This window comes from Neofelis nebulosa, unplaced genomic scaffold (genome assembly GCF_028018385.1).
Source record: "Neofelis nebulosa isolate mNeoNeb1 unplaced genomic scaffold, mNeoNeb1.pri scaffold_71, whole genome shotgun sequence".
In the NCBI taxonomy this organism is placed as follows: domain Eukaryota; kingdom Metazoa; phylum Chordata; class Mammalia; order Carnivora; family Felidae; genus Neofelis; species Neofelis nebulosa.
The window spans coordinates 1-26947 of NW_026691914.1; the positions used below are offsets into that span (position 1 = coordinate 1).

Here is a 26947-nt window from a genome sequence, read left to right on the forward strand (position 1 = left end):
GCAGCTCGAGCCCCCAGACCCTCCAGGGAACACATATGGGTGGCCCCCGCCCCCAGAAGTCGTGCCCAGCTTCCTCCAAGCTGCCGCCTCAGGCAGGGGCACGGCGCGAGCTGGGTAAGAATGCAGGCAGGGGGCTAGGGGCGGGGCAGGGCAAGAATGGGGCGGGGTTGCGGGCTATGGGTGAGAATGGGGCGGGGCCGCGGGCAGGGGGCCAGGGGCGGAGCTGGGTGAGAATGCCCCCCCCCCCCCCCCCCCCCCCCCCCCCCCCCCCCCCCCCCCGCCGCGGACAGGGGCCAGGGGCAGGGCTGGGTTGGAATGGGGCGGGGCCGCGGGCAGGGGCCAAGAGCGGGGCTGGGCACCTACCACAAAGGTGTCGTAGGAGAACTTGTGCCGGTGTAGCAGGTGCTGCAGGAAGTTGGCGCTCTTGTAGCTGGGGTCCCCCCAGGGCATGGCCGAGCAGATGGGGCACACCTGGAACAGAGGGCCCTGCTGAGGCAGAGCTCGGGCGGGAGCAGCCCCCTCCCCGGTCCCTGGGGGGGGGGGGCGGGGTTCCACCCACCACGCGGTTGGGGTCGCTGCGATGGTTGTCCACACAGTGCTTCAGCAGCTCCTGCTGGTCCAGGTTTCGGGCGCCACAGTAGGGGCAAGTGAAGGTGGACCTGTTGGGGACGGCGCTGGGGCGGTGCGGGGAGGTGAGTGGGGGGCCACTCCCACTGCCCTCCTGGGCCCTGCCCACCCCTGGGCACCTCACCCGGCACCCCCCCTCCCCAGACTCTGGGTCCCCTCCCTTCGCTCAATGTGGCTATGCCCCTGGGAGGGCATCTGTCCAACCCTGGCCTTTCTGGGGATGGCATTCACCTGCTGGGAGGTGATCTGTGAGCCTGCATGGCCCCTCCACAGAGGGGACACAACAGCCTCTTCTGCCTCCTCAAGGGACAGCAACATGGGCCGGGAGCTGCCCCCACAAGGGACAGGGGCTCTGAGCACTTGGAGCAGGGTGCTTACCTGGGGATGGGCTGGGATGTGGGCACCACGGGGACGAATTTGGGGCAGTTGGCCATTTGCTCCTGGACCTTCATGCAGGAGGAAACGTGCACCCTCATCTTGGCCAGCGTCACCTAGGAAGAGGGAGGCAGAGAAGAGGGTCGGGGTCAGGCTCCAGAGGCTGGGAGGACAGTGAGCAAGCAGGCCAGTCCCTGCCCCTGATGCTCGTGGCCCAGCAGTGCTGCGTAAGCAGCGAGAGGCTTCATTTAGGGGCCTGGTGTCTCTGCTAAAGAAGAGACACAGACTCAGGACACCCCCCCCCAGCAGGCGCTCACCAGTCAGGAACACACCTCAGTTGGGATCCCTTGGGGGCTGCAGAGGGGCAGGGGCAGTCCTTGAGGAAACCGGAAGAGCATTTATTTGGGGAAAATAGCCCTCATAATGGAAACTGATGAACAGCGTTCTCTTATAGACAAACGTGATAGAACTCCTTACCAGACTGCACCGAACCCAGCCACAGCACAATCTCCTCAGCCAGGCCCAGGTCACACACTCTGGCCAATGGGGGACACCCGGCTCAGGGCAGGGAAAAGGGGCCTCGGTGGGGATCGAGCTAATGACCGCAGAAAAGGAATAAGCACGGCACCGGTAAAAGCCACCAATCGTGACCCGTCGTCAATGCCCAAAGGCCGGAAGGAAAGGTTTCACAAATGGAAAGCTCGCTCACAGGACCGAGGGAGCAGCGAGGAGGGTGTGAGCACCCACCCCTGGGCCAACATCCCACCCAGCTGCCCAGGGTAACAGGAGAAGGGCCTCCAACGGCAGCCTGGCTCCCAGCTCTGCTCGGGTCGCCACCGTGGCCTGCGTGCGTGGACACATTTGAGAACACGGGGGCGAAGGGCAGGGCCACTGCACACTGGAAACGAGATGGGAGGGCCCTGCCTGCTCTCTCTCGCCTGCTCTCGGGGGGGGGGGGGGGGGGGGGGGGGAGAAGGCCTACCTGCCAGGGAAGAGGCCAAGGAGCCTCACTGCAGAACCCAGGGTGCCCAGACCCTGACCTTTAGAACAAAGCAACCCGGGGCTGCTTTTTGTTGTGATAAGTTGGTACAACCTGCCGAGCTGAGATTAAAGTCAAAATCCGTTCCTGAGGTTGGGCCGCTGGAAAGTCAGGCCAGGGTGGGTGACAAAGGCCACCGAGTGCCCCCCAGGGCTGGGGCGTTCAGTACTGGAGATGCTTCCTTTAGGCCTGGGGCCCGCCCCCCCCCCCCCCCCAGGCCTGCACTTCCCCAAATCAGCCACACGACCACAGAAGACCCGGGGCCAGGCAGCAGGGGGTGGGGAGAGAGGTGTGGGGATGTGGCCAGCCCGCCGGAAGTGAGGGGTGCTGTGGGGGAGGGGAGGAGCAGTCCAGCCCGGTTCCTCTCTGTGGGAGAGTGGAACCCGAGCCCGCAACCGCCCCGCCCCCGGGAAGGCCCTGGGGGGGTTGGGAGGGGGGTACCTTCTTGTTGCAGCCCCTGCAGGGCGCCTTGTAGGATGAGAGCTGCTTCTCCACGTGGGCAGCCTTGTCCACCTTCTTGGGGTCGAACGGCAGGCGGCACAGCGGGCACAGTGGGGACGGGACCTGCAGGCACGGCTGGAGGCACTCCCCGCAGAACCTACAGCGGCAGGGGACACCGGCCTCAGCGCGCAGGGCAGCTCCCCTCTGCCGTCAGCGGCGCGTTTCTGGCGACGGTCACTTCTGTTCCTAAATCCTGCTGACCCGACGGCTGCCCTCTGGCTAAAAAATGAGCCCAGGTCCCCTCCCAGCTGTGGGCCTCTGGGGCCCGCCGCCATACCCAGGATGCCGGTGCAGCAGTGGCCGTGGCTCCCCAGGACCCGTGCTGGCCCCGCGGCACCGGGCCCAGCAAAAGCCCCAGCCGCGGGGGGAGAGCTCGGCCTGCCCATCTCACGGCCGTGTGGTGACAGCGCCTCAGCTGCTCTGGGGACGCGGGGGCAGCGCAGAGGGCCCTGGAGACACTCCACCCACAGAATTCTCAAGAGTGAGATCATGAAAAGTTCTGGGAGAGGAAACCGCAGGGCTCCAAGGGCCAAGACTCGTTGGACGAGGCAGGGCCAAAGCTGTCCAGGTTGAGTGTCACCAGCCGTGGGACGGTGCCTGAGTGTGGCGACAGAGGGGCCTTGCTGAGGCTCTTGACTGCTGAGCAGGGATCCTCACGGCCCTGGGCACGCACTCAGGCACCCGAGGCTCTTTGCAGCCCTGAGCTCCTGGCACTGTCCTGGAGATGCCACATCACGAGGACAGCCAGGGGACACAGACGTGCTTGAGTCACGGCAGCAAGCCCTCGCGCCCCCCACCCCCTCAGTGCCGCCTGTCACTCAGGCGGGAGGAAAGCCAGGCAGTGGGAAGGCCGGGCTGGAAGACAGCCAGGGGGGCAGCAAGGAGGAACTCGATCGCAGGACCACGTCGGTCCAGCTTCTTAGGAAGCGCCGTGGGGGCGGCTTAGCCGTGATGCCAACCTAGAATGTGCAGATGCTGACACAGAGCCGCCACAGCCCCAGGGGAGTGAGCGCTCAGCCCCGAGAAGGGGCCAGGCCCACACCCACGAGAAACACTGCAGGGCATCAGGGTGAGGCCAGCTGTCCTCTCACCTGTGTGCACCCTGCAGGTGGGGTGGGAGGGACACGGGATGAGAGGGCTCCCCTGGGTACAGACCACTTCACCGAGCTAAGCGGTCGGCATTCTCCCACCTCCTTCCCAGGAAAAGGCAGCTGAGGACTCCTGCTGCCCAGGGCTGGGCCGTCCTCCCACACGCTGGCATCTGGGGTGCCCCCCACCCCCCACCCCAGCTCATCAGCATCTGCGCTCACACTGTACGTGAGAAGGCCCGGCCCGGCCTGAGGCCAAGAAAATTCCCAGCAGCCTTTTCCCCACAGCACCCGCCCGTCCCTTACCTCACCCGGTGCGCGCTCCCCAGGCACCCCTGGCAGGCGTGTAACGAGGCGCCCACCCGCCCAGAGCTGGCGCTCTCGCCGCCTCAAGGGTCTGCTCAGCCTAATGGCCGAGGGAGGACGCCCTCTTCACCCAGTCACTGGAGGAGAGCCCAGCTCCCATCCCAGTGGGGGCCACGGCAGCATCGCCACGAGAGCCACGAGGTGGAAACAAGCCATGTTGTCCGTGGGTGATGGACACACAGACGTGTGAAGGTGAAGGAACCCAGGACGAGTGAAGGACTGGAGGACGCCGCCCCGGGGTGAGCCTCGGAATCACCACGCTCGGGACGTGTGGTGTATGATTCCGTTTGCGTGAAAAGTCCAGAACAGACCCACCCGTCACCCGTAGGCAGAATGTAGACTGGTGGTTTCTGGGGCGGGGGCGCCAGGGTCTGGTTGCTAACAGGGGTGAGGCTTCTTCCTGGGGAGACAGCAGGGATCGAGGGCTGACGGGGGAGGACTGCTCAACACCGCACACTCCAGGCAGCCCTGAACTGTGCACATGAGACTGAATGTCAGCAAAGCTGTGAAACACGCATAGAAGGCAAGGCCACGGGAGCACTCGGGACGAGCCATGACCACGTCGTCAGCGGAAGGCAGGGTCCAGGGCAGGCCTGAGGGCCACAATTCCGACGAGAGATGCACAGGCTGTGTGAAGGGCACCTCTGTGCCAGCGGGAGGAGGCGGGGAAGCTCGGGTGTCTTGAGAAGGCACGTGGACCCCGCCTGAACCCGGCCGCTCTCTGTGATCGGCCCGCGGCCAGGTGTCCACACTGACTGTGGTGTGCCGAGCGGCGACAGGCAGTGCCCGCCTCTTCAAGGAGGTTCTGCCCGCATGTGCCCAAGGGGCCGGTGCCAAGGGGCTTGTCCACAGACAGAGCCAGCCGAGGGGTCTGCTCTCCCTCACCAGACCCGTGGGCCCAACTGGAGAAGCCACAAGGCCGGCACATGGGCTCCAGCGGCACCTGCGATGTGTCACTCCCGCCCCAGCCTCCCGCACGCGCTGGTGTGCCAGGATAGGCCAGTGTCTCAGGGGCCCAAGAAGGCAAGCAGGCCGGGCCCTCAGGCACCCGGAGCTGTCCTGAGTGGCAGAGCCCAGCTTCCACAGCCTTTTCGGATGGTGTCGATGGCTCACGTCGTGGTCCCCACGTGCAGACCCAGGTAAGCACAGGCTCGCTGACAGCCAGGCAGGGACTCTGGGACTCTGCCCAGAGAAGCCTGCTCGCTGGTCTGGGTGCCGATGGGCAGGGGGCTGTAAGGCTCAGCGGTCCCCAGGGTCTCTAAGGTCACTGCTGTAAGAGCACTGGTTGGGGGAGGGGGCGTGGCTAAGAGGCCAGCCCGGGCCTGACCGCCTGGGCACAAACTCTGGCTTTGCCGTGACACTTGGGAATGCGGTCTCTTGTACCAAAGAAAGAATGACAGCACCTACCCCAAGAGGCCATGGCACGCAGTACTCAACTCTATCATTCCCTGTGTCCACCCTTAAGAGTCAGTGTTTTGCTTTTTCTAAGACCTGTGCGCATGGGCTGCTGGTGAGGACACTGAGGTGGAAGGACCGACGGACAGCCCTGGTAAGAGAATGAAAGGCGGCCAGAGGCCAGAGGGAGCCCGGGGCTGAGCTACCCAAACAGATACAGGCTGTCAGGGGACGGCATCAGAGGGTAATAAACAGCCACGTGGCTTCTGGTTCCAGATGTGACTTACTGCCCAGGATGTCCCCGGGGCATGAGAAATAACCAGCTCCCTCTGGGGCTCCTGGGGAGTTCTTGGGAGCTCTGCCACAGGCCTCACTGAGGGCCTCATGACCGAGAGCCCCCCACCGTGCCCTCTCCTCTTCTGTCTAGTGCTGCCCACACACGGCCACTCTCACTATCAGAACCTGCTTTGCGGAGGCAAACTGTTTACAGTTAGGTAGCTGTGCGGAAGAGATAACCAGACCAGCAGATCTTTTTTAAGGTGAAGCGTGAGCCTTTGAACCTGGGCTTATTTGCACACGTGCCTCTACGACACCAGAGAAGCAGCTGAAGAAAAGTCAGAGACAGAACAGCCAAGAAAACAAGCCAGCAGGGAGAGCTAGGGAGGAAGTCTTTTACAAAGAAACTGTAGCAGGGGCTCTGGCGGGACCACCTTAGACATAGGAGAGAGAGCTCGGATTCTGCCAAGAAGAACATGGGTCGGGGAGGGGGTTATAGGAGATGATGCTTCCACAGCAATCCTGTATAGGGCTGAATTCTAAAGACCACATTTTAAGAAAGACTTACTTAGACAAAAAGAGAGAGAACACAGATTTGTGCCCACCAGGAGACTGGAATGCTGTGGCCCAGGGCTGGGTAAGTGCTGGTGCCAGGGGGATGAAATCCAAAGAACAGGAGAGGCTTTCTAAAGCTGGTCCTAGGAGAAGCCTTACCGTTCTCTCAATCATGGACTAAAAAAATGCAGAACACATCTTAAAACACCCACCAGTGCTTACAAGAAAGGAGTCCTGTCCAGAGGCTGCCTCCGACAAAATCTCACAAGTGGCATGAGAAAGTGAGGCCCGGTGCCCGTCTCCGCAAGTTGGCTGTGCTGTCCTGGTGTGGGCAGGTGCCCATGCTGCCTGAGGAGGGGGTGGATTGTGAAGGCTTTCTGGATCCTGACGCTGTCCCGGGTGACGAGCAGGCACACACGTGCCCCGCAGTTCCAGCTCTATCTTCGTGTCAGCAGCCTCCCAAGTTGGCTACCGTTGGTTACAAAATGCTCCAGGGGAACCTACGAGGCGGGTGCACGTCCGCCCAGCCCCCCCCCCTCCCCCCCGGGGTGAAAGCCCCAACTCCTCCAGAGCCCCGCGTGCTGCCAACCAAGCCCTCCGGACCGCTCCCCGCCCTGCTAATTTCACTCAAGCGCTGTTCTATTCAGCCAGGAGAGAGTCGCAGAGTAGACCCTGATCTCGGCTCCCTTCCAACAAGGCTGGCAGCTCCGAGAAGACTTGAGTGCAGCTCTCAGCTGGGAGGAGAGCCACATCCTCAGGTTTCTGTTGCTGAAACACCCTGCAGGAGCCCACTGTAGGCCCTGGTGCAATCGGAAACCCTGGTCGCCCAGGACGGCCTGGCTGCTCAATGACGGTTAAGACTCAAGTTCTCCATCAAAACAAAAGAAAACATCACAGGAGTCCAAACAAGCCCCTCTCCTAACTTTAGGGGAGTCCTGTCCTCTGCAGTCAAGACAAGCAGACAGCGGGTCCGAAAAGGAGTTGGTAACAGAAACCACAAGACATTTATTTACAAATGCCCACCCCGGTCTCCGGTGGACCGGATCGAAGGCGACTGGCGCAGAGGTCGCCCGCCGTCCTCCGAGGACCCAGATGGGTCCGCGCAAGCCGTCAGCAGACCCCAGGGGCCCCGGGACCGGGCAGGGCTGCAGGTCGCCCAGTGCGCCGACCGGGTGGTCGGGTCGCCCGGGACTGGCGAGCAGGAGGCTGGGCCGGGGCGAACCCGGACGGCGCTGCGCAGGGAGCCCCGCGCCCCCGCCCGAGCCCTCCGCGCGCCTGGCTCCCGGGCTGCGCCCGGCGGCCGCGGGCCTCGGGCCCCTTCCGGGGCGGGCGCGGATCCCCTCCCCGCAGCGGCGTCCCGGCCCCGCGGCCTCCCGGAGGCCGGCGCACTCACGTGTGGCCGCAGCTGCCGATGGCCACAGGCCGGTGGTACACCTCCAGGCAGATCGGGCAGCTGTACTGCGCCTCCAGGCCGCTGTCACCGCCCGCCGGCCCGCCCGGCGGCTGCCGCTGCTGAGCCGAAGCCACCAGGCTGCGGAACATCGCCATCCCGGGGCCAGGCTCGCCGCCGCCGCTGCCCCTGTTCCGGCCCGGCCCGGCCAGCTCGGAGCGTCACGGCCGCGACGGCGCCGCGCTGACGTCATCAGGGCAGCGCCCCGCCCCAGGCCCGCTCGTCTCGACCGCGGCGCCGCGGTGCTGGCGCCGTCAGCGCGCGCACCGCCCCCAGCCGGCCGAGCGCAGTCCGGACGGCGTCCTGGTGACGTCATCAGGACGCGTCTCCTCGTCGCCGCCGGTTACTACGGTGGGACCCAGCGCCGCCATGTGCCAGGTTGGCGAGGATTACGGGGACCCGGCGCCCGAGGGACCGCCGCCGCCGCGGCCTGGGTGAGAGCCGGGCGTCCGCACCGGCCCCTCTCTTTTCCCGGCGCCGTCTGCCCGGGGAGCTGCGCTCCGGGAAGCCAGGAGACGGCCGGGGGCCCGGAAGCCCTGGCGTCCCAAGCGGGGGCTGCACCTCGTTCCGCGGCACCCGGGGAGTGCCCGTGTAGACGGCGGTGAACACCCCAGGAGGGGGCTCCCTCTGCCCCTGGCACTTGTAATTCTGGCCGCCAGTGCGGACGGCTCCAGCGCTGACCGAACTTTCCGTAGTCGAAGAGGAAGTCGGCCTCCCTGTCGCTTCCACGCACTGGTTCCACTTCTCCCCTCCAGATCCACACGGGGCAAGTGGTGGTGTGTCATGCCTGCCTTGGCGAGATTGACAGGGGGCCTTTATGTGCTTTCCTGAGCTGGCTTTAGCGACTAAGATACCCCCCACGGCCGTCGTCTTTTTTCATACTGGTAGTTAGGGTAAGGCACAAGCCTTGGCAGGTGTGTGTACAGCTGCCCCCAAGAACTCCTCATACGCCAGGTTGGGGTGAGAAACGGGCCGCCGCCTCCTCAGAGTCTGCCCGGAGGGAGGTCTGCAACCTGTGTTCTTGCCTCCTTCTTCCCCCAAGCCTCCCAAGCCGTGAGCTGAAGTGTGTGAAGTGCAAGGAAGGGGTACCCGTTGTGGTGATCCGAGCCGGAGACGCCTTCTGCAGGTGAGGCGTGGAGGTGGGTGGGAGGCAGACACGGGGTGACTCGGCAGCCAGGCTTGCCCCCATCTCTGTGTCTTGATCTCTTGCTTTGAAGAGCATGTAATCACTTGTATTTCTAACGTCGCTCCCGGTGACTCTGGTGAGTGGGGGTGGGGGTATTGGTTTTCTGCATGGGCACCCCATAATTCTCCCATTATCCAGCTCTGGATTCAGTGGCAGGAAGGTATCTGATGGCTCTTAAGGGGACCGTTGGCAGTGAAGATGAGGTGAGTTATAGGCAGGATGAGCATCTGGGGGCAGATTAGAGCATCCTGGGATCTTGGCCAGCTGCTCTGAGGGACACTTACTTTACTTGTGTGGGATGGAGGGAGGTTTGCAGCTTTCTTCAAGCTCTGAGGTGTGGGGGGGGGGGACTTTGGAGGGGAGCAGAGGAGGCTGATTCCCAGAGGACCTTGTTATGAACATGCTCTGTTTTCTCTGAAGCCGTCTTGTGGCCCCTGACTTGTCAGCAGTGAATCAGAGCTCCTCCAACACCTGTTCGCTTCCCCTGGGTTCACAGCTCCATGAGGGCAGGACCAGGCTCCTGGTTTATCTGCGTTAATTGCTGCGGACGTTTCGTGCTTTGGGTGGGAGATGAGCCTTTGTTGAATGAGTGACTAGCTCATGTTTTTAAAATTAGTCTCCAAGAGTCTTAGACTCTACTTTCCAGAATGTTCCAAAAGGGAAACTGAAGGGACTGAGCTTTTTGTTTCTTTTTTTCCCTAAAACTTTCTCATCCCCGGCCATCTTTTGGGAACCCAGTGGACTTGGTGTGTGCCACTAGAATATACATTTTAAGCAAAGAAGGCAAGCTTTAATCACTTAGAACGTCAAAAAGTGACGATTGTTCCAGGGCACCTGGGTGGCTGTCGGTTAAGCATTCAACTTCAGCTCAGGTCATGATCTCACGGTTTGTGAGTTTGAGCCTCACATCGGGCTCTGTGCTGTCAGCACAGAGCCTGCTTCAGACCCTCCGTCCCCCTCTCTCTCTGCCCCTCCCCTGCTTGTTCTGTCCCTCTCTCTCAAATAAATTCTTAAAAGAAAAAATATTGGGGCGCCTGGGTGGCGCAGTCGGTTAAGCGTCCGACTTCAGCTAGGTCACGATCTCGCGGTCCGTGAGTTCGAGCCCCGCGTCAGGCTCTGGGCTGATGGCTCGGAGCCTGGAGCCTGCTTCCGATTCTGTGTCTCCCTCTCTCTCTGCCCCTCCCCCGTTCATGCTCTGTCTCTCTCTGTCCCAAAAATAAATAAAAAAAAAAAAACGTTGAAAAAGAAAGAAAAAAAAAAATTAAAAAAAAAAAAGAAAAAATATTAAGAAGTGATGATTGTTCTAAACAGAGAAGAGGTCACAGCAGCTCCTTCTGGGCTGAGAGCGCCCCCTGCCTGTGGGCAGCGACAGGGTTCTCTTTGTGCCCCGTGAAGTGGGGAGTGAGTCGAGCATCTGTTGGTTTCAGGAGTCTGCCACACCTGACTTTCTTGGGAGTCCCTGCCCGTGGCTGGTCACCTAGGGTCCCGACATTTTATTAAACACTGAGTTGAGTTACAAAGGACCCGGGGTCAACCCCTCCTTGTGGTGTCTGTTCAGCGGTGGGGGTGGGGATTGCTGTAGACACTGATGTGTCTTAATGGGAAAAAGAAAGTAGATTTAGGGGTGCAGCCCCAGGTGTGGGGCAGTTGTAACGGAGCCACCTTGCTCCCTCTTTTCAGGGTGCTGTCTTTGACCCTGACTCCCTGCTGGGCTTGCCAGGGAGCTTTCAAATGCAGGTGCCTGGGCCTCACTCTGGCACATTCTGCTGTATTTGGCCTGAGTGATTCTAACCTGTGGCCAAGGCTGAGCACTTCTGACCTAGTGAACATGAGAACCAGCTGGAAAGTTTATCATGAACACACATTCCCAAGGCCTGTGGTTCTGAATGCTTTGATTCTGTAGGTTTGAAGAAGAAGCCAGGACTGTGCGTTTGGCACGAGCTTCCCAGGCATTTCTGGTCCAGATGGGATCAGCTCATTGGGCCAGTGTGGAGCTTTGGGACGCCCCTACCCCACAGCCTGTTCAGGGCTCCCCCTTCATCCAGAGGGATAGTACTTCTCCCCATGGGGGTCCCGGAAGGGACCTTCAACTCTGCTTAGGGGAGGGTCGGGCTGGCCTTGCCCTGCACTTTCCTGTGTCTGTCTGTTCTGCCAGCCGGGCCCTCCTGAGCGTTTGGGGGTGCGGGTGGCACCGGGGCTGCGAGCCCCTCAGGCATCAGTTCACACGAGTAAGGGTTGCTGGGGACCAAGGGAGGCCTCCCTTGCAGTGTGGGGCTGATCGCGGGGCAGACCCAGCTGGCGAGAACCCCGTAAGCTTGGCTTCCCGTGGCAGTTTCTGGGCAGAGCCTTGGTCAAGATGCTTCCGGTCAAAGCCGGGGAACGCCAGGCAGAGTCTCGGGCCGCCTCCCCGTCGGGCGAGGAGGTGGGCCGCGCGGGCAGCGCCACCACAGCTGCTGCTTGTTTGTGTTGCAGGGATTGCTTCAGGGCGTTTTACGTCCACAAGTTCAGAGCCGTGCTGGGGAAGAATCGGCTCATCTTTCCAGGAGAGAAGGTAGCGTGTGGGGTGACTCCTCTGTGGGGTCCCCAGTTGGAAAGCCCAGCCCCCCTGGGCCCTGGCTGTCAATCCCCGTGTCCCTTCCCACCGTCGTGCACGGGTGGTGGGGGGGACGGTGGACACGCTCCTGTTGGAGATGCGGTGCACTCCAGCGACGTTCCTTCTCCCTTAGGTGCTCCTGGCTTGGTCTGGGGGTCCTTCATCCAGCTCCATGGTCTGGCAGGTCCTTGAGGTACATCCCTCCAGCATCTTCCAGGGGCCTTGCTGCTGCCCAGCTAAGCTCCAGGGTCGGGGGCCCTGCCCTGAGGGGCTCTTGCCTGGAGCTTGTGGGAGCAGCCCGCCAGCAGCCGGGACAACCGGAGGGTTCCTCGATGTGTGTACAAGAGGTGCACGTGCTGGGGCTGCATCTGGAGTGACCCAGCTCTGCCTCAGTTTAGTACTTTGCTGACCGTGTAGAGTCATTATCACCAGAACGGTGTCGCGGCACGGTGGAGCATCGCTTGGGGTGTTCTCAGGTCATGGGCTTCCCCCCGGTCCTGGGTGGAGGATGAGACTGTGACATAGGAGCAGGTGCCTTGGGGAACCCAAAAGGGGTCCGGCCTGGCTGGGGATGGGCAGCCTCCTTGAGAAGTTTAAGGAGAGACCCGAGTGAGCAGCGGGGTCCCCAGGTGGCTAAGTCAGGTGGGGAGCCAGAGTGAGGAAGGTGCTCTGGGTGCAGAGCTGGGCTCCAGGCAGTCGGCGGCCTGCGCAGAATGCTGGCCGCCTCGGGGGTCTTGACCCGGGGCTGGGACACACAGACCCTGTGTGTTCCCCTTGAGAGGTGCAGATTAGAGGGGCTGTGGCCATGGGGGCGGTCTGTCCTGGGGCCCCCTGCGTGGTGCGTCCGGTCGATGCTCCGCTCTCGTGTCACGGCCCACTGAACCTGGCCTTTTGTCTCGCACCTGGTGGCCCCCTTCCCTCTGACTGGTAGTGCCTGGATTTTCTGCTGTTCCGTCGCACTCTTGGTGGCCAGAGGTGCTTGGGTAGGCCACTTCTCGGGACGTAGCCAGGAGGGAGGGACTGACTCATGAGGAGCAGGTCGTGCAGGGGCAGTGAGATACGCAGGCAGGCCACCTTGACCCACGTGGCCTCCCTGTGGGGCCTGACAGCACCTCCTCTGAATGGCCTGTCCACCCCAGGTGGGGGTCAGCACCGCTTCCCAGGGGCCCTCAGTCGAGGTAGAGAATGGTCTGTGCCAGGAAACCGTCCTGTGTTTTCTGACTGGGGGGCTGAGCTCCTGTTCCTTTTCTCTCCAGGGCCTGAGTCGAGATTCTGCCAAAAGACTGCGTTTCGTGCCGGGGGTCATCTACGTGGATGGTGCGTGTGGCCACCCTCACCCCTACCCCGCTGCTCAGGATGAGCCCCACTCAGACAGCGGGTGCTGTGACCTTAGCAAGGCCCTGCTGGGGGCAGTTTTCGGAGACAGCACGCGTGTCCGGCAAGAAAGGCACGGTTGTTGTCTTACCACAATCAGCTTTATCAGAGTCAGGCCAGAAGGGCCCCAAGTGAGACGGAGGGGCCCCGAGAGGGATGGGCGAGTTCGCTTCCCCAGGGCCCAGTCGCTAACCTGCCCCCCCGCCTTGTTCCCTTGAGATAGGCTCCCAGGTGGATCTCTGGCACTGTGGTCAGTCATGCCTCCCCTCCCCACACCTCCCTGTGCCATGACCGTGAACCCACTGCCCGCTCTGAAAATGCTCCCCCAGGAGAACAGGTTAGCTGTTGTTCCTGCAGAAAAGCCGTGTAGGATGTCTCACACGGCATTGGCCCTGTCCCGTCTCCGGCTCTTCTGTAGCCATGACTCCTTCCCGCCTGCCGTTTTTCAGAGGGAGCGGCTTGTGGGCAGAGCCCGGAGGACAGAGCAAAAACTGTGGCTGAAGTGAAGCTGATCCTGCAGACCCTCGGCTTCCCGTGGCACATTGTCGCCTTGGAGGAGGTGGGCGGGCCTGTGTCTGATAAACGCCCCTGGAGGGTGGGCTCCTGGGGTGTACGCGAGGGGCCTGTTGAGCCGCGGCACGCAGAGGTGGGCTGGGCCTTACGCTGTCCCCCTGCCCCGGAAGGTGTTTGGTCTGTCGCCGTCGGTGCTGCGCTGCTCTGCCCAGGAGCCTGTGGGGGCTGTGGGGACCTACAAGGTGGCTGTGGATAGTTTCCTCCAGCAGCAGCACACGCTAGGGACCGAGAGGTCAGGGGGCAGCCCCAGCCCCGCCCAGGGAGAGGAGCGGCTGAGCCCGCCTGGCACCCAGGAGTCCCAGGACCCGGCGGGGCCACCGCCAGCCGCCCAGACCGAGGCTCTGTCCCGACTGTTCGACTCTGTGAAGACGCTGACGGCCAAAGAAGAGTTTCTGCACACCCTGCGGTAAGCCCCCCGCCCTCCCGGGGTCTTGGCCTGGCTTCACCTGGACCCTGAGACCCTGTGCTCTCCAGGACGCACCTGATCCTGCATGTGGCCCGGACCCATGGCTACTCCAAGGTGATGACAGGAGACAGCTGTACCCGCTTGGCCATCAAGCTCATGACCAGCCTGGCGCTGGGCAGAGGGGCCTTTCTCGCCTGGGACACGGTACGCGGGTGCAGGCCTTTCAGGGACCCTGTTGGCCCCTGTCACTTGGAAGTAGTGTCGAGAGTCAGCCCCGGGGTCTCCCTCGCGGAGCAGGGAAGGAGGGACTGCGAGCCCGTCTGGTGGGGGTGGTGAGGGACGTGCCCCTGCCCCCCGCAGGGCTTCTCAGATGAGCGTCACGGTGACGTGGTGGTGGTGCGGCCCATGCGCGACCACACGCTGAAGGAGGTCGCTTTCTACAACCGCCTGTTTGCTGTGCCCTCCGTCTTCACCCCCGCCATCGACACCAAGGTGAGCTGCAGGACCTGGGCGGGCCCCCGCCCTTCGGCATGGGGTCAGAGGTCGCCGGCACCCCTCGGTGACCTGAGCCGTGCCCACACCGGCTCTCAGACCTCAGTGTTAACAGCGGCGTGCCCGGCATTCTGGGAGCAGACGCAGGGCACTCCCCCGCAGTGCAGAGGTGGGCTGCTGTCCTCCAGGAAGAGGGGGTGTGCCGGGGGGCGGTGGGTGGCTGGCCCCCAGGTGCCTGCGTCTCTGGGAAGGGCTCGCCAGGTATAGGACGGGCAGGACGGATCTTGGAGAAATCTGACGGCACGATCTGTGAGAGCCACTGCGTTCAGCAACCGGGACGCTTCAGAAGCGGGTGCTCCGGCCGACTCCAGCCCTGACGTGGTGCTCGTGGGGGCCGCCAGCGTGAAGCTGCGGCCCCTCGGCCCGGCCTGGGGCGCCACTCCTGCGGCCCTCATCTGATTCCCCTTAGGCCCCCGAAAAGGCCAGCGTCCACCGCCTGATGGAGGGCTTCCTGCTCCGGCTGCAAGCCCAGTTCCCGTCTACCGTCAGCACCGTGTACAGGTGTGTGTGCGCGCGTGTGCACGAACACCCGTGCCGGGGTCGGGTTGTGGGAGCGGAGCCCCAGCCTGACGGTGCCTTGCGCCCTGTCTGCCACACCCTCAGGACGAGTGAGAAGCTGGTCAAGGCCCCCCGCGACGGCTGTGCCGCCGGCCCCCGCTGCCTGCTCTGTATGTGCACGCTGGACGTCGACGCTGCTGGTCTGTGTGGAGGGCGGGGGGGGCGCCCCGGCAAGTGGGAGGAGGGGTCGGGTCCCCAGAGGATCCTCAGCTTTTCTCCGCCTGCAGATAGTGCCACGGCTTTCGGGGCCCAGACCTCCGGTTTCTCCCAGACGCAGCCCCCCACCCCGCGGGCTGGGGCTGGAGCACCCACAGAGGTGGGTGGCGCCCAGGACCGCTGCCAGGGGGCTGGGCCCTGCGGGAGGTAAGGCCCGCCCCGTCCTGCCCCCCACGGCCGGCCCCACGCAGCTGTCCGGGGCGGGGGGTGGCACTTCCAGGGCCCAACCCTAGGTGGTCACGTCCAGCTCTGCTCCCGCAGGGAGGACTCCCGAGCCCGCGTCATCGAGCGGCTGTGCTATGGCTGCCGTGCGAACATGAAGGATGTGGTGAGTGGTTCCCGCCCACGGGTGGTGACAGGAGAGGTCCACCCCCGGGGCTCTGTGCCTCACGGCCCCTCACCCACGGCGGTGCTCTCTGTCGCAGCCCTCCTTGGACCTCCTGCCACCCTACATCTTGGCCGAGGCCCAGCTCCGCAGCCAAAGGTACCGGCTAGCCACACAGCTGGGGGAGCCCCCTTTGTGTGTGTGTTGGGGGAGGGGGGGGGGAGGGTCCTTCTGGGCCTCTGCACCTGGTGGCAGGTTCCCAGCGTGTGGCTTCCCCCAGGGCCTCGCAGGAGATCCAGGAGCATCTGGCGGAGAACGGCGCTGAGGAGACGCACACCGGCGAGAGCTGAGCCTGGGGCCACCAAGAGCCGGGGGCGCGGATCGCATAAATAAAAATACTTTTAATTAGAAAACCCTACAGTACTCGTGGGGAGGGGAAGGCTGGACGCCCCAGCCCAGCGTGCCGGCCGCGTGGGGCCCTCGGGGACGAGGAGGTGCCCTGAGCCGGGCGGGGGAGGGGCCACAGCTTCCTTCCTTCCTTCCTTCGTTCCGGCAGCAGCATCGGGGCCCGGCGGTGTGCCGGGCGGCTCCTTCCTGCCTGGGTGCGGGGCCCCGGCTCCTACTCCTTCTCGCGGGTCCACTTGATCATGGTCTCGGGCGAGCGGTACAGGAAGATGAGCTTGGCGTAGAGCTCCTCCTCCAGCTCCAGCTCGCGCGTCTCCCGCACCAGGAAGATGTCCTGGCAGAGCTTGAGGATGCGGTCCACGCAGGGCAGCTCCTCAAACATGATGGAGTGGGAGATCTCGCTGAAGAAGCCACGCACGAACTTGCCGATGACCAGCACGATGGACACGTAGAGCCCCATGATCCTGCCGGGCGGGGGCGGGGTGAGTCCCGGGCCGCGGAGGCTGCAGCCGCGGCCCGCCCGCCTTCGCGCGCAGCACACTCACCCGTAGCCGGCCAGGAAGCCGAGGCTGGGCGGGCTGACCTTGTCGCTGAAGATGACCATGGGGAGCAGGTTGCACTCGGCCTGGCAGTCCTGCAGCTCGATGACCCACCACTCCAAGAAGCCAGCGGCCCCCGAGCCCACACGCTCCCTCCGCAGCTGGATGCGCACTCCGAGGTAGTCGGCCTCCTCGTCTGGGGCAGAGCCAGGGTCCGTCAGGGCCCCCACCCTTGCCCGGGGTGGCGCCAACCCCCCACTCGCATGCACTCGCTGTCACACACTCACTGGGCTGCAGCTGCTTCACGGGGTTGGCCTCGGGCCCGTTGGGAGCACGGATGTACTTGGGGAAGAGATTGGGGATGACCCTGCGGGGAGAAGGCGGGGGGGGGGGGGGGGGGGGAGTCAGGCCCAGGCCCCCCCCCCCGTGCCCCCTCCCCCACTCACACCCACTGGTCCGAGCTGCCCTCCGGCAGGCCCCGCCCCCCCAGCGCTCTCCCCCACTCACACCGACTGGTCCGAGGTGCCCTCCAGCAGGCTGGCCAGCTGCCTCCGCTCGCTGCTATTGGCAGCCAGGTCCAGGGTGTGCTTCTCGTTGGTGTACTCCACGGTGCCGCCCTTGGCCAGGTCCCTACGGGCCGGGACACAGCGTGACCCACCGCGGGCCACACCCCACCCGGGTCCTGCCCCAGCCTGGGCCGCACCTCTGGAAGTTCCAGGTGAAGCGCAGGGTGATGTCGGCGGTGCCGTTGTACAGCTCCCGCTTCATCTGGGCCCGGCTGGGCGGGCTGATGCGCCACAGCGCCCCGGAGCTGCCCTCGATCTGCGCCGTGACGATGTCCTCGGGGCTGTACTGGCTGATGAACTGCATGGCCAGCTGGGGCCGGGGCGGCACTTGAGCGAGCGGCGGCCCCCTCCACCCCGCGCCCCGCCCCCGCCCCCGCCCCCGCAGGTGCAGCCCGGGGCCCACTCACCGGGTTCGGGTCGAAGTGTCTGGACAGCTCCTCGTAGGCCTGCTGCGTGAAGGGCACGATGGACGGCTGTTGTGCGCTCATGGTGAACAAGGGCTGCGGTGGGGGGACGGCGTGACGCTGCGGGGAGCCCCTCGGCCCCCGGCCGCCAGCGCCGCGTGGACCTCTAGAGACGAGTGACGTGGGGCTGGCCCTCCGTCCTGCTCCCCGGCTGGGACAGACCGGCGGCTCACCTCGTAGCCACCCAGCTTGAGGGTGACAGTGACGTCGATAGGCTGGTTGACGACGCCGACCACGGAGCGCACCAGGGACATAAAGAGCAGAGGGAACCAGATGATGGCCACGAGGAACAGGATGATGAGCCCGCCCATGCCGTACTTGACCGCCTTCTTCTTCTTCTGCCCCTTGGGCTGTGGGTATTTCTGGGGGGCGGGGTGTGGGTCAGGGCCTCCGCTCTGCCCGCCCGCCGCCGCCCCGTCCCGGGCCCCCGCCCCCTGCTGCTCCGGGGGCCGTCCTCACGCGGCCACAGCCTGGAACGGCGGTTAGTGCGGCCTCTGCGTGCACAGACACAGGCCAAGCACGGCCAAGAACCCAGAAACAGACCCTCGCGCCGAGCGAGGAAAGGACAGGCTCGTCAACGGTTGTGCTGGGACAAACGGACACCGACTCGCCAGAGAGCTGGGACGGTCAGTAAAACTCCCAGGGGCAAAGTTTCGTTCCTCAGGATCTGGTGAGAGATTCTCGGACCTCACACGAGCACGAGCACCAGCAGAAAACCGGACATCGGAGAAAGACTTCTGTGTTTCGGGGGAGGGAGAGAGACCGTGGAGAGAGAGAGCCCGCAGAACGGGAGGCTTCAGGGCAAATCCTGCCTGAGAGGGGCTATAGCGTCCAGAACAGAAGTTCTTGTAAGTCAACGATAAGACGACAGGCAACCCAGGGACGCAAGGGGCAAAGCAGACGGCCGACAGGCACGGGAGAAGAGTGTCACCGTCATGAGCCGTCAGGGCCACCAGAACCAAGACTGCACTGAGGCGGTCACCTCTCAGTCACAAGTGCTGGCGAGGACGTGGGGAGACCGGCAGCCCCCACGCCGCAGGGGGTGGGAGCGGGGCGGCCGAGGGGCCGAGGCACCCACAGCAACACTCGCTGCGATCAACAGAACAGAAGCCCAGCCTCCTTCCCAGTTTGGAACCGTGGCGTAAGAAAGGTGGCTCGGTCACGTGATGAAAAGCTGCTCGGCCATGAAAACCCCAAGTCGTGACACAGGCCACGCGGACGGCGCTTTGAACCCCCTAGAACGAAAGAAGCCGGACCCGGGCTACGGGGCACGTGACCGCATGTGCACGAACCTTCTGGAACAGGCAAATCCCTGCAGCGAGGGGTTCTTGGCTGGAGCGCTAAGCCGGGTTTAGACCCGAAGGGACAGTGGCACAGCTCTGTGACCGTGCTATGCGTCGCTGAGTTGTACAGGTGGATGGGGCAGGTTCCGCGCCCACCGTCCCCCAGTAAAGCTGCTAACGGGACCTCGGCTGCTGATGCTTGGTGCCCACCCCACGTCCCGGCCCTCGTGCCCAAGACCAGAGGCCGGGCCTCTTCTGGGTATTTGCTCAGACCTCGGTCAGCTGCCTGTTCCCAACAGGGTCAACTTCACCGTCCCCTAGAAGAGGCACCTTCTGGCCTCATGTGGTCGTGGGTTGGCAGCCCCCAGGTGAGGGGTGGGGGGGACCACCAGCACCACCTGGTTGTCACGTGGCCCGTCTGCCCCAGACGGGGAGCGGCCAGTGTCCCTCACTACCCGCCTTAGGCCCGGGCACCTTCTCGGTCTCTCGGCTGCACTTGATGATGAAGATGTTGGCATAGATGTCCTCCACACACATCCAGCTGGAGAGGGACAGCGTGGTGTCCGTCCACACCCAGTCCATCACGGCCCGCAGCTCCACCAGGAACGGCACGAGCCGGAAACTGCCGGGGGCGGGCACCATCAGGACAGCCCGCGGGAGACCGCCCCCGCTCCCGGCGCCCCGCGCCCGCCCACACTCACCCCTGGAAGAGGAAGAGGTTGAGGTGGTTGTACTTCTTGGTGAGGAAGTTGCCCAGGATGCGGGTGGGGTAGCCGCAGCGGATCTGGTAGGCGGACAGGGCGAAGTAGACGCACTTGACGAAGTACCACAGCTGGGCCACCGCGTTCTGGCTGAACATCCTGCGGGGGCGGGAAGGCCAGGTCAGGGCGCCCCGCCCGAGGCCGGAGCCCCAAGGTCTCCGGGCCCAGCGCCGGCCCGGCCGGACACCCACCTCTCGGTGACCGCGGGCAGGATGAGGAACATCCAGAGGTGGATGGCCAGCACCAGGACCACCTGGAAGGCCAGCTTGCCCGGCACGGTCTTGCGGAGGTAGAGGGCGCGGTCGATGACCATGGTGCTGAACTGGATGAGCAGCATGACCAGGAAGGCCTCGGGCACCTGGTCGTCTGACAGTGAGGACGCGATGTCTGTGGCTGCCGAGTGTTTCTGTGCCGGGAGAGCAGAGGTCAGGGGGTGGCGGGGGGGGGGGGGGGTGGCGGCGGGGGGGGGGGGGGTGGCGGGCTGTGTGCTCACCCCAAAGGCCCAGAAGCCAAAGATGATGATGATGAAGTCAACGACGTCGGCCAGGAACATGAGGGCGTAGACGTCGGTGGCCGCACGGTACCGGGTGTGCAGGATGTCGTGGAAAAAGCAGTGCAGGGGCCGGCACACGCTCTGGGCCCTGCAGGCGGCGGTGGGCTCAGTGCGCCGGCGCCCCCAGCTGCGCCCTCCCACCCACCCTGGCCCCGGGGGCGGCCACGGTCACTCACAGGGCCAGGCAACAGCTCTGCAGTCGGAGCCCCAGGGCTCTCGCCCTTTCCCGGGGGCGACTCCACCTCTCGCCCCCCGGGGCCGCCGCCGCGCCTTCTGTGGGAGCAGCCGCTGCTGACGGGAGCCCCCGGGGCCGCCGGGCCCAGCTCCGACTCCCGACCACCCCGAGACGAGACCACCCCCCAGGGGGCTGGGTCACCCCACTTTACGGACCAGCAGGCTGGGATGAACAGAGGCGTCCCCAGGTCGCTGGCAGCGGGCCAGCCGGGGCTGCGTCACCTGCCACGTGGGGCAGGCCGGGAACGCGGCGGGGGGCCGTGGCTCCAGGTGGGAACCCGCTGGGCCACAGTGGCCGTGGAGGGACAGGGCCGTCGTACCAACGGCTGTGGGCTCCACAGGCTCTGTGCTCTCCCTTCTCCTCTTCCTGAAACGCAGGCTGATCGGCTTTGGGTCTCGGGGCTCGGGCTCCACGGGAGGCTCTGGGGGCCCATCCCCTGCTTCCGCCTGCATGTGGTACTGGGTGAGGTCCCCAGCCACCCCCGGTTCTCCCTGGGGTCCTGGTGACGTCGGCCCCTCCTCAACCCCCTTCTTCCCAGTGCCGCGGTCGTGGTCCTTGGAGAGTTGGTCCCTTTCGTGGTCCCAGAGGCCGTAGCACTGCAGGGGGGTGGGGGCGGAGAGCGGTGAGGAGGCTGGCGTGGCCGTACCCCGGGACCCGCAACATCCAGGCTCGCCTCCCGGCGGGTGGGGTGTGTGCCGGGAGGTGCCCGCCTGCCGTCCCCGGCGACGCACCAGCAGCTGGGAGCGGTGGAAGAACAGGGCCATGAGCTGTACCAGGTCGTACTTGACGTAGCCGTCGGTCTTCTCCAGGCCCAGGATCCGTGGCGGGAAGTACGGCTTGTTCTCGTAGCGCCGGAGCACCGCGTGGGTGTTCCAGGGGAAGAAGCCAAACTGGAACAGGTACTTGGTGACCACGGTCACCTGCAGGGGAGGAGGCTCAGCATGGCCCGGCCAGAACTCCCTCTCCCCCGCCCCTCCCCCCCCCCCCCCCCCCCCGCCCCGGGCCGCGGCCCACCTCGGTGAAGACGATGGCCGTCATCCAGAAGCGCTTGCTGGGCCTCGGGATGGACAGCATGGCCCACAGGAAGACGAGCACGGGCAGCACCAGGGAGGTGGCCGAGGCGGTGACCATGTGGTTGAGGATGATGACAAAATAGCAGAGCAGCTCCGAGTGGGCGGCCACGCACTGGTAGGCGGCCTGCAGCAGCCGCAGCGCCCGGCCCTGCCTCGCTTCGAACTGCTGGGCCTCCTCCAGCTCCTGGATGTGCAGGTGCCTGCGGGGAGCCGTGCCCAGGCCCGTTCGCACCAAGGCCCGCCGCCCCCCACGCCCGCCGCCCCCCCCCCCCCCCCAGCGGCCGCCCTGGGCACCGACCTGTTGAGGAGCAGCTCGCTGGCGGTGCGGGTCCGGGTGGAAGCACCGGCGGGAAGCTCCCGGGAGCTGTGCAGGGAAGCCCCGGGCTCGGCGGTCGCGTCCTCGCCGCTGCTGCGGGCGTTGCACCCCGTGCTCAGGGGGCCGCCGGTGGCCTCCGTGGCGGCGCTCAGTGGCTCCTGGGCCCCCGGCCCACTACGGGAGGTGAGGGCGGTCACAGAGAGGCAGCCCGCCCTCTGGGGCCGGCAGGCCGCACGCCTCCTGTTCCGTGCGCCCACAGCGGGGCGGCTCTGCCCGAGCCCACCGGGTCCCGGCCGCCTCCTGAGCCCCGCCAGCCCACACCCACCTCGCCGCCGCGCCGGGTGCGTCTCGGGCCCCCGCGGAGCCTGGCGGTGCGGCCTCCGCGCCCCTGGCATACAGCTGGTCCAGCAGGCCCCGGTGTACCTCCTGGCCCTGCGGGGGCAGCGAGAGGCTCAGGGCGGCAGTTCCCCTGCGAGGGGCCGGCCCGGGGCTCGGGGGCGTGGGCGCGCGCGCTCACCCTGAGCAGCGCCTGCGTGTACAGGTAGCGCTCGGCGCGCAGCACGTTGCTCATGGCGCGGTGGTGCCGCGTGAAGGTGTGCAGCCAGTCCGTCAGCCCGTCCACCAGCGCCTGCCCCAGCACCCACAGAAACCGCACGGCGCTCAGCACCCGCTGCATCACGTGGCTGTGGCCTGCGGCGGGGGCAGGGGAGAGGGGCGCTGCAGAGGCTGCCGGTGGGAGGCCCCCGGCCCCCCCCCACCCCCCTCGGTCTCTGGGCGCACGCACGCACCAGCCGCCTCTTGGTCTGGGCCCTCCGCCGGCTCCGCCTCCGCGCCCGGGCCGCCTCCTGGGCACAGGGGTGTGTGCTGGTCAGCGCCTTGCGGCCCCGTGGCCCCCGGCGCCCACCCCGCACGCCCCAGACTCACCCGCGGGCGGCTGCCCTGCCTGCTCCTGCCTCGCCTGCTCCTCCCGCTGCCTCCTCAGCACCGTCTGCGCGTTGGTCACCCATGCCTGGTACGCCAGCTGTGGGCCGGGTCCTCGGGGTCAGCACCCCGCCTCCCGGGACGTCGGGTCCCGCTCAGCCCACCTCGGAGCTCCCGGGGAGCTTGGGACCAGGCCGGGCTGGGGGCCTTCGGCTAGCTCCCTGCTTCAGGGTGGGTGGGAAGCGGGTCCCGTGGGGCTGTGCCGTGGGGGCAGGGCACGTGGCCCCACCCGGCACACGTGGCTGGCATTCGGTGCCAGGGCCCCTTCCTGCAAACTGAGGACCCAGGTGTAGGCGAGGGACCCCACCGTTTTCCAGCAAACACGCACAACCCTTCTCAAGTCCTGGACGCTCAGCGGCGACGTCAGGAGACCGTGGACGGAGGCCCACGGAGCCGCCGCCTGTGACCTGTGCGCCCCACGGCCTGCGTGTGCCTGTGACCTGTGGGCTCTGGAGGTCTGAACGGATCTGGGCAGGCTGGCTAGAGAGGGTCTCCCCTCCCCCCGCGTCCCATGGACAGGGGAAGGCAGGCAGGCAGGCGACCCTCCCACCTCACCTGGAAAGCGCTCTGTGCCGAAGGCCTGGGGTCCTCGGGTGGGGTCTCCTCCTCCTCCTCACTGTCAGACTCGAACAGGAAGTAGTCCCCCGAGTGGATAACTGCAGGCAGGTGGGGCTGAGAACTGTCCTCCCCGACAGGGGCTCGGGCTCCACGCCCCCCGCCCCAAGACTCAAGTCCTCTTTAGTTTCAGACGGGTCCAGGAATGCGCCGGGCCGTGGCACCCAGCATGGGTTCCCTCGGCCTCCCACCATCCCGGGGGACAGCCACGGGAGCTGGAGGCTGGGGCCAGGCCAGAGCAGTGACGGGACGCAGACGGGACAGGAAGAACACGAGGGCGGGCGTCAGCATGAACACTCAGACTCGTGAGAGTCTGAGCGACAGGGGAGCACAAAGCCTGCGTGGGGACCCGGCTGAACCGAGGCCCAGCCCGTTACTACTGTGTGGCGGGGTGGGGCCGGAGGGCCGGCTGACAGGGCACACGGGGAAAGGCCGGGGTGCACGGCCACAGGTGGGCGCACAGCAGCTGAGAGAGGAGGGGCCCGGGCACGGTGGGCCCAAGGAGGTAGTACCTGTGGCATGGTCCAGCCAGGGCCGCCACCACTGCCTCCGTGGCGGGGACGAGCCCCGTGGACTGCCAGGCCCTGTGGAGGGGCGAGGCGAGCGTGAGCCGGCGGGGCGAGGCGTGGGGCGAGGCGCGGGGAGGGCGTGGGCAGCGCCCCCTGACAGAGGGGGCCTCGCGGTGCCGTGGGGAGAGAGGACAGTCCACAGGTGCAGGCGGACGGTGGCAGGCTGGCCCGCGGCCCACAGGGGCACGGTGAGCACGTGGCACAGGACAGACGGGCGCACGCGGCACAGACCAGACAGGAGTGGGTGCCAGCAGCATGGATGCCAGGACCCCGGGGCCCTGCGAGCCCCTCACTCACCCGGCTCCTGGGGGGGGCCCTGGGGTTCCTGGGGGCGGCTGCGGCCGGCCCGGCTCTGCCTGTGCTTCTCCTGTTTGGCGCGGATGCGCTCCATCCTGGGGGGCGGGGGCGGCTCTGAGCACCGAGCCGGGCGGGAGAGCCCGGGGCCCCCCACCCAGATGGCACCTACTGTCTCTTCAGCTGGGCCAGGGACTTCTCCTCCGCCTTGCGATGGAGCTCGATGCTCTTGAGGTTGGCCGCGTTGTACAGCGCGAAGCCCCTGCGGGGAGGCGGCACCACCCTGGCACCCCAGGGGCACGGCTCCCCGACCTGTGGCCTGGGCCCAGCCTCCACCCAGGTCCCTCCAGCTCCACAGCCCCCCCTTGTCCCCTTGTCGTGAGCTGGGATGAGGGAGAGGGCCCCCTCCTGCTGCCTCCTGACTCTCAGCGGGGGGCGGGGGGGGGGGGGGAACAAGCCACCAGAGAGGCGTCCGTGGGGGACAGGAGACGCCCGGCTCGACAGCCCAGGCAGGGAGGCCGCCCAGCGGCCGCGCGCCCTCGGGCCAGCGTGGGGGCAAAAACGGGCCGAACTGCCGGCCAGGGCCAGAGCTGGGGTGGGTCAGGCCCTCGGAAGTCGCCCGAGTGACACGTTAACGTGGCGGGGCGGTGCCGCGCAACGCGGGGGGCCCGAGTGGGGCCTGACCTGGAGGCCTGCAAGGCAGTGGCCTGGAGCTCAGCACTGACGTGCAGGAAGTAGCGGCTGAGGAACACGCGGCGCTGGAGCAGCAGGAACAGGAAGCACACGCTGTCCCAGAGCACGCCGGCCTCCTCCACGGGCAGCAGGCAGTCCCGGTCCCCGGCTCAGCATCTCCTTGGCTGCGCGGCGCGGCAGGGGCAGGGGCAGGGGCAGGGTCAGGGGGCGGGACCCCGGAAGCGGTGCGCGCCTCCGAGCCCCGCCCACAGCGCGTCGCCCGCTCACTCACGGTCGTAGTAGCCTTTGACGGTGCACACGAGGCTGAAGAGCTGGATGACCCAGCAGAAGCTGCTCTGCATTTGCTCCACGAAAACGCAGGACAGGAGCTGGGGCAGGAAGGGGGGTCAGGGTCAGCCTGGGCCCGGGGAAGGGGGGGGTGAGGAGGGCGGGGGGGGGGGAGGAGGGCGGGGGGGAGGGCGGGGGGGGGGCGGGGCCAGGCCGGCCCGGCGCACCGAAAGCATGTTCTTGGAGATGATGACGGTGACGTTGTACAGAATGAGGCAGTCCCACAGCAGGAGGCGGGCACGCGTGTGCTTCTGCAACAGGCTGGTGCCAAAGAGCAGCAAGTAGAAGCATGCCAGCAGGTAGCCCAGCCCGAAGATACTGATGCGGGTGGCTCCCGTGACGAACACCACCACCAGCACCAGCCAGAAGAGGTAGCGGAAGACGGCCACCTTCAGCATGTCGAGGTAGGACCTGCCAGACGGGGCGTCACTGCGGGGCCCGGGCGGCCCCACCTCCTCCCGGCAGCCTCGGCCCAGGGGAGCCGGTGAAGCGCGCCCCCGCTGCCAGGTCGGGGCCCGGCGGAGGGATCCCGCCGCCAGCGCCCGTCAGGCCTGCGGGCGCGCGGCCCAAGCGGGCCGCGGGCCGGCCGTGCCCAGGACGCACCTGCAGTAAATGAAGTTGGGCACGGGGTCGGGCTCGCCCTGCGGCACCTCCAGGCGGTCGGTGTTGGTGCCGGCCACGTGCTGCCACTCTTCTGTGCGCTCGGCCGCGAACACCTGCCACTGCTGGGAGGCGCACAGCAGCAGCAGGAAGTCACCTGCGGGCACACGGGAGTCGGCCGCTGCGCCGCGCCTCGGGGGGCCGCCAGCCGTGCGGGGCGCGGCCCGCCCTGGCACCGGTCCCCGTACTCGAGGCCGCAGAGGAGCGCCAGTGTGCTCCTGCGGGGGCCGCACCGGGCCGAGGGCCACGCCACGAGCGTGGGCAGTGGGAGACAGGCCCGCGTGTGGCTGTGCCTCTGCGGTGCCACACGCGCGTCAGGAAGCGTGGCCGACGTGCACCCGGCCACACACCACGTAGGCGTCAGGAGGCACGCCCGCGCCCATCCCTCCGTCCACCTGTGTCCCACCTGCCTGCACCCCCGCACCCACGCCTGCACGCACACGGCGAGCAGAGGCAGGTCTGCGTGGCTGCGTGTGCACAGAGTCGGGCCCGGGGAAGTGGGCGCCCCTGTGGGGACAGGTCCCTCTGGGGAACCGCGGGACTGGCCGCCGGTGAGGCCTGGACACCGTGTCCCACGCTGGCAGAGGTGGGCCTACGCCTGAGCGCCGCCTGTCCCCCCCTCCGGCAAAAACCTCCCCGCCCTCTGGGGCCCGGCCGCAGGCACTCACTGATGAGGTTGGTGGAATTGGGGGGTTCTGAAGAAGTCGGGCAGGTACAGCCACTTGATGAGCGCAGAGTTCATGGGGATGGCCTGGCTCCACCGCCACGGGTAGTCTGTGGGCGCAGGGGGCACATCAGGACCCCGGTGTCCTGTCCCTGCCCACAGGCCTCATCCCTGCACCCGCCCACGCGTTCACACGGTCTCTTGGAGTCTCGGGAGCGAGATTCCAGCGTGTTCCTACCTATGCGTTTCCCAGGCACAGACGGGCCCGGGCCCAGGGGAAGGAGTGAACCCCAGCCCGGGAGTAACGGGCCTGCAGGGGCGGTGGACCCAGAGGGCCCAGAGCGAGGCTCCCAGACACACCTATCAGAACGGCCCAGACAAGCTCAGCGACGACAGCGGTCCCGCGTGCATCACCGGCGGGAACGAACACGGGAACCACACTGTGCGGTCAATTCCGCGAAATGAGAACTACGCCCAGACACAGCCCTGCACCC

At 66.1% G+C, this 26947-nt stretch overlaps 3 protein-coding genes across 4 annotated transcripts; 1 reads left to right on the top strand and 2 right to left on the bottom strand.

Annotated features, from left to right (window-relative positions):
- Positions 1-288: 288 nt before the first annotated feature.
- RNF166 (ring finger protein 166) lies at positions 289-7853 on the bottom strand (the record flags this gene model as incomplete). The annotated part of the gene is made up of 6 exons (XM_058715004.1): positions 7616-7853; positions 6445-6570; positions 2483-2639; positions 1006-1118; positions 560-674; positions 289-471 (listed from the first exon to the last, which is right to left on the bottom strand). Coding segments are annotated over exons 1-6 (849 nt in total), but the record flags the coding sequence as incomplete, so codon positions are not given.
- A 114-nt stretch (positions 7854-7967) lies between these two features.
- CTU2 (cytosolic thiouridylase subunit 2) lies at positions 7968-15868 on the top strand. 2 transcript variants are annotated; one of them, XM_058715002.1, is made up of 15 exons: positions 7968-8106; positions 8715-8798; positions 11331-11409; positions 11585-11644; positions 12708-12768; positions 13275-13384; positions 13509-13804; positions 13873-14008; positions 14165-14296; positions 14766-14857; positions 14960-15054; positions 15142-15277; positions 15392-15458; positions 15556-15614; positions 15736-15868. In XM_058715002.1, the coding sequence occupies exons 1-15, from the start codon at positions 8042-8044 to the stop codon at positions 15803-15805; spliced, it is 1542 nt and encodes a 513-aa protein (XP_058570985.1). In that variant the 5' UTR covers positions 7968-8041; the 3' UTR covers positions 15806-15868. The 2 variants fall into 2 exon arrangements, with proteins under 2 accessions (XP_058570985.1, XP_058570986.1); XM_058715003.1 differs by lacking the exons at positions 7968-8106; positions 8715-8798; positions 11331-11409; positions 11585-11644; positions 12708-12768 and adding an exon at positions 12769-12898.
- PIEZO1 (piezo type mechanosensitive ion channel component 1) lies at positions 15837-26617 on the bottom strand (the record flags this gene model as incomplete). Its single annotated transcript, XM_058715000.1, is given in 31 exon segments — positions 15837-16324; positions 16406-16595; positions 16687-16766; positions 16907-17029; positions 17103-17275; positions 17373-17465; positions 17603-17791; positions 19187-19334; positions 19414-19572; positions 19665-19879; positions 19967-20114; positions 20203-20299; positions 20581-20857; positions 20993-21181; positions 21276-21534; positions 21633-21824; positions 21976-22082; positions 22168-22340; positions 22439-22495; positions 22575-22671; positions 23187-23287; positions 23759-23830; positions 24113-24207; positions 24282-24371; positions 24794-24945; positions 24947-24966; positions 25074-25170; positions 25297-25540; positions 25733-25886; positions 26458-26479; positions 26481-26617. Coding segments are annotated over 31 exon segments (4400 nt in total), but the record flags the coding sequence as incomplete, so codon positions are not given.
- Positions 26618-26947: the final 330 nt, after the last annotated feature.